The sequence below is a fragment of the Ptychodera flava genome, unplaced genomic scaffold (genome assembly GCF_041260155.1).
Source record: "Ptychodera flava strain L36383 unplaced genomic scaffold, AS_Pfla_20210202 Scaffold_31__1_contigs__length_3010019_pilon, whole genome shotgun sequence".
In the NCBI taxonomy this organism is placed as follows: Eukaryota; Metazoa; Hemichordata; class Enteropneusta; family Ptychoderidae; genus Ptychodera; species Ptychodera flava.
This window is the reverse complement of record NW_027248353.1, coordinates 1,816,961-1,822,960: the sequence shown is the minus strand read 5'-3', so window position 1 is coordinate 1,822,960 and position 6,000 is coordinate 1,816,961. Positions and strand designations below refer to the sequence as shown.

The 6,000-nt window shown below is 35.2% G+C and overlaps 2 protein-coding genes across 2 annotated transcripts in view; both read right to left on the bottom strand.

The window, feature by feature from the left end:
• Positions 1 to 469: 469 nt before the first annotated feature.
• Positions 470 to 6,000, bottom strand: part of LOC139127426 (uncharacterized) — an 88,689-nt gene continuing 83,158 nt past the window's right edge. The window contains exons 10-11 of the mRNA XM_070693353.1: positions 2,752 to 4,425; positions 470 to 2,367 (exon numbers count right to left, since the gene is read on the bottom strand). The gene's annotated coding sequence lies outside the window, so the exon portion shown is untranslated. The remainder of the gene's footprint in view (positions 2,368 to 2,751; positions 4,426 to 6,000) is intronic.
• Positions 3,608 to 4,432, bottom strand: LOC139127352 (tripartite motif-containing protein 2-like). The gene has a single exon (XM_070693268.1). The coding sequence runs from the start codon at positions 4,430 to 4,432 to the stop codon at positions 3,608 to 3,610; it is 825 nt and encodes a 274-aa protein (XP_070549369.1).

The following is a 6,000-nucleotide window of genomic DNA, read 5'->3' as shown; positions in this document are numbered from 1 at the left end:
TATGCTTCAACCTTCTATCACATAGGTTCACTGTTTCTCTCAATATAACCAGGTTAACGCTTGCACATGTATTCTCATGTCGCATGGATACTATTTACTGTATCCCCCTTGTATATGGGCCAGAGGCCTTAACTACAGTGGAAGCTTACTGCAATTAAAGTGCAATGATGCAGAAAATTGGCAATTATTTGGCTAGGGTATATGAGCTGGGACAAAGTGACCAGAAACTTGACATAATCTTGCCCTTTCACATACATGCATCAAGGTCAAAATTCGAACTCCCATTTTGGACTCATAGTTCAAGTTGCATTTTCAACTTTCGAATGCCCTTTTGGACTAACTCCCATTTTGGACTGGTAGTCGCATTTTTAACTTTCGAACGCTCATTTTTGACTGACTCCCATTTTTGGATTCGAAATCGCATTTTATCCTAAACAACTATATTATGTACTTTGACTCATTAAAAACATCTTTTTCATCAATATTTTATTGCTGACAAAAGAAAACTTACAAAACTAAGAAAAGCTGATACCATGTTTCTGAAATTACTGTGATCCATCAAAGTTTAATTTTCTCCCGTAAACATTAGTAAAAAGTCTCACCATTTCCTTTTATGTTTACAAAGTAAAGTATTTTACAGATCGTGATAAAGTGTTTTACCGTCTCCATGTTACAAAAAAACACGAAAGTGTTTCTACTTAAAAATCAAACCCTTGGCTTCCAACAATACAAAATTTGCAAATTTAGGTCAAACGGAATCTTCTATTAAATTCTGCTTTGCTGATACAACATTTCTGAACTGAGAAAATGTGCACCAAGTCTGACTAATGTCGGACCAAAATTCCTCGATCACTTTACATTTATAAAGCAAGTGTATAATAGTTTCAATCTTCCAACGACAAAAGGCACAATCTGAAGTAAGAAACTTTGAATGAATCCATTCTAAAATTTGTCATGAAAATATTATGATTATCTTCCGATATTCCAAATTGTGTATCAACAGTGATTCTGAAAGAATTAAAATATATCTTAATAACCTATTCTGTCAGTCTGATAGTAAAAATATTCAATATTGTCTGTAAAACCCAACCCGCTAAAAAGACAACACTGACAACTCAGTTTGTTCCAAATACGAACTCCAAATGTGAAAACATGAATGATTTCGCAGACAGAAGAAGTCATACCTTAAATCTTCATGATCCATAATTTTGAAAATTTTAAAGAAACATGTACATATTATTAATGTAAGTACAAGTGAATTAAACAATCCATAGTCTTAATGATGTTCATAGAAAATATAATTTTTTACAATGCTGATAAAATATACAAAGTTTAAGAAATTTTACATTAAATCCGATTTAAAGTACAAGTTCAAAAAGGAAGCGTGCAGTAAAATACAATCCACAATGTGCCAACTTTAATCAGCTAAAATCCAAACATTTAGTTTGCAGAAGACAATTTTTTTATCAAAAGTCAAAAGATGTATAAGATAAAATTGAAACGATCAGCCTACCATTGCTAGCTACGAAAATGTCATTGGAAAATGCAGAAGTTAGCTTTTAAAAACGTGCCCACAGTATTGAAAATATCCAAATGAAAAGTTCTTTTATAAACCTTGACCCGGGTTTAAAGGTCTAGTAAAACCATAGGTTCAGAAACACACATAAAGTAATAGAACATTCAAATAACTTTGCTAATCCTACATCGCTGTCAGCGATGACATCAACAATATTAATATTTACATAATAATTGGCCACTTTATTTTTCGCTACTTTGGTATACAAAAACTCACACTCACCCACAAAATCAAAAAATTGGAATGCATTCAAATCGCTTCAGCAGATAGCCTTTACGGTTCAACGCTTACGGCGCCACCTAGCGGATATATGCCATGTCAGGGCCGATGGTCAGTGTAACAGAGGCACTCGCGGTTAGGCCCTTTTGCAGGCAGTATTCAAATTCGCCGTTAGTTCACATCGAAATTTCAAAGGTAAAATATTCATCTTCGAATTCTTGCCTAGGGAAGATGGGTAAAGGCTTAAGGACAAACATTTGGAGGATTGTCTGTGATGTGTGTTCTGACATTATCAACGGCCCCTATACAGTGGATTGATATTCCGCTATTATGGGTGAACACACTTCAACCGTGACATACATGAAAGATGTTTATGCTATATCGTTGTACAAAGGTGCGAAAAATAATGTTAGGCAAATAGCGTGCTCCAAATCAGTAAATGTCTTCCTATGTCACGCTAGACGAAACGCCGAAGCTATCTCTTACGCACTATTTTTTTCATCATAGCGATGAGGTCAACCTGCGGACGTATACAACATGAACAGTGTGTCTTGGATTAGCAGCAGATAGCCCTGCGTACAGGTCTGTGTGTTCCCGGCGTTATACGGCCTCCACCACAGCCCTGCAAGGGTCCATAGAGATAACTGGCGAGATTCAAAATGGCGATCTCCATGGGTAAACAACTTGTCGAGTACGTTATGTTTCAGAAAACGAGCGGTTTTGGACGTTAGGAGAAGTTAATCGCATCTTTTCTGGGGTCGGTTAGGAGGTAAAGGTAGGCAGGGAAAGGATTTTGCCCCGATAGAGCAGAATTTCGGCCAAAAAGAGTCTTTTCGTTGCGGTCCGGATCTGGACCGCATTGTCGCCAGTCATCTCCATAGACCGTTGCAGGGCTGTGGTGGAGGCCGTATAACGCCGGGAACACACAGACCTGTACGCAGGGCTAAGTAGCAGACTGAATGGACCGTGTTTCCGTTTAAAATCGTGAAATTCTGACCTTTTTTGAGTGATCGGAGTGGAATGTAAGAAATCACAAGTGCTTTGGACCTCGGCCGACCTACAGGTAAAGTTTGAACATTGTATCTATTGATTTGCAGCAAATATGACAAGATTTGACAGCGATGCTTTGATCAATGGTTTCAATGAATACAACTGTCAATGCAATCATGTATAAAATTATCAAAACACAACTTGTAAAAAATATGAAAATTTCAACCGATTGCTTTGATTTTCACTTTCTCAGCTTCATTACATTCTGAAGTGAAATTCTAACCCTAACATGCCATGGAAAATATCAAGCATATCCAAGAAAAACCATGATAATGTTTACATTTTGCAATGCAATCATCTCAAACCATTGAATACAAACAATACCTTCATCAATTTCAAAAATATTCTTTTAAACAAATATAAAATTTCAACTGATCATTAAAATTTCCACTTTCCCAGATTAATTACATCAAGACGTAAAATTCTAACCCAAACATGGCAGGGAAAATATCAACAATTCTCAGAAAAATGAGAATATTTGTATTCTTGCGTTCATTACAATTGCTCTTCAACAAACCAGAATACAATTTCTTGACAGTTGTACAAAAAATTACTCTTTAAAAAACTACAAAATTTCAACCAATGACTTCAATTTCACTTGGAGTCTCTTCTTTACGTCCTAACGTACAATTCTAGCCCAAACTTGGCTGAGAAATATTGAGAGTTTTGGTGAAAAAAGAGGAATTTTCACTTTGGATGGTGTTGTTGTGTTGTAGAGTTGTATTTGCTGCAATACTTGCATAAACTGTCTTCTCATATTTCTTACGTGTAAATTACACGCACAGTGCCAACACTGACATCACTGACATCACTGAGATCACTGACATCTGTATAAACTATTCTACCGTCTGCAAACACTGCAATGATCAGAGGCTCTCCATCTACAGTTACATCTGTCAGGTATTCACCCTGTGCACTAAAGATCTTTACTTTATTCTCATCTGCTACATAAATATTTTCTCCAATTGCATCAACACTGACTCCACGTGGCTCTACTAAGTGTTCATGTCCAAATGTGTGCAATGTGTTGAGATTACTGTCCAAAACATAGATACAATGTTCATCTTCACATGACACTATGAGTTGATATTTGCTATTCATGGTCAGATCGCAGGGTTCACTGAGTTGTTTACTTGAAATCATTTCACCAGCTTTGCTGTATTTTATCACACGGCCATTGTAGTCTGCTACAAAAACAGTGTTGTCCGGACCAAGACATATCATAGGTAAACTCACTTCACCAATATCTATTATTTGTTTCAATCTACTCTTTGCATCGCACACTAGAATGCATTTGTTGCCATTGTCGGCAATGTAATACAAATTGTTTTTAGACATTTTCACATCTGTTGGTCTGAAAGTATTTGGCAAGCCATGAAAAGTGATTGTTGATATGATCTGTGCAGTGTCTGCTGTTACTGTCTTCACACTGCCAGGCTGTTCATCATCATGTTCTTCTCCCACGTCACTGACAACTACTTGTCCATTGTGGTTTATTGTCAATCCCCATGGCCACCTGACTTCTCCTGGTCCATTGCCTTGCCTTGACAATCTTCTGACTGTGTCTTTGGGAACAATACCTGCCATTACAAATGTAGGTCAAAGGTCATCAAAGCAGACAACCTTCACAAAAGCTACTTTTTGTAATCAAAACATGACATTGACCCAAAACTGTTACCATGGCAATAACAGAAAATGACTTACACATCAAATAATAGTCCTTTAGACCACTGTTACCATGGCAACATGTTTGGAAACCATCTTTTCATTCTTTTTTGTGGAAACTAATGCCAATATCACAGCTTTACAAAGCAAAAGTGAATGTAGTTACAACAGTTGACCATTGAAAAGGAATAGTTTGGGTAGAAAGAGAACATTCACTCCCAGGTGTTCTTTATCTAGAACAAATGTGTAATTTGATTTATGCAAATAAGCAGATTAAATTAGATTATCCTAAAGAAGCTCAGTACTCTCATATTTATCGACGGATTTTGATGAAATTTGAATTATTTGAGTTTTATTGATACCCTGACGCTTGAATGATGTCATTTTAACAAAAGTTTTAATTTATGCAAATTTATTATTCGATTAGGATAATTATGAACAAGCTTAAGGATGCAACTTTTTCATTTTTGGATGGATTTTGACCAATTTTGAAATAGGAGATCTTTATCAAATCCTTGATACTTGATGTTGCTTTTTAACCAAAGTTGTAATTCTTTTTCAATCATCTCATTGACTAACAACTCTGCTGTCAAAATATAGACATTGATCAAACAAGTAGTTCAAATTTATTTCCTGAAAGACCTGGAAATTTTTTGACCTCATGAACAACAAACAATTTATGTGAATTTTGTCGTTAGTTTGAATAAGCATTGAAAAGACTCATTTTCCTTGAATATTCTTTTTTTTTATCACTCTTTAAATAGTGTGTCTCCCATACATGTTTGTACTATTAGTGTCATCTAGTACTGGAGTATTGGTGAGGTTTTGATGAGACTTGTAAAACTTGATTGTGACTTACATCCATCCTTCTGTTTTTGGATCAAATAATTAATATTTAATTAAGGGGATTTCAATAAGGTGATACAATATTGTAGGTTTTCAATATTTGAATAGATGTTGTTCATACTAGTTGTGAGATATTATTACAGAGCTAGAGGTTTAAAGTTTGTATCTCTTCAGATATTATTTTACTGAAAACAATACAAGAGTATTCTTCTTAGGCTTTGGTGAAAATATAGCATTCATCTCAACTCACATTTTTAGAGTTTTACAACATTTCAGTTGACACACTGTCAAATTTCTGCGAGTTGGCTGATTAGTAAATATTATTCCTTTGATATTGATAGGATTTTTGATCAAACACTGCAGTTCCTTTGATATTGATAGGATTTTTGATCAAACACTGCAGTTCCTTTGATATTGATAGGATTTTTGATCAAACACTGCAGTTCCTTTGATATTGATAGGATTTTTGATCAAACACTGCAGTTCCTTTGATATTGATAGGATTTTAGATCAAACACTGCAGTTCCTTTGATATTGATAGGATTTTTGATCAAACACTGCAGTTCCTTAGATATTGATAGGATTTTTGATCAAACACTGCAGTTCCTTTGATATTGATAGGATTTTTAATCAAACACTGCAGT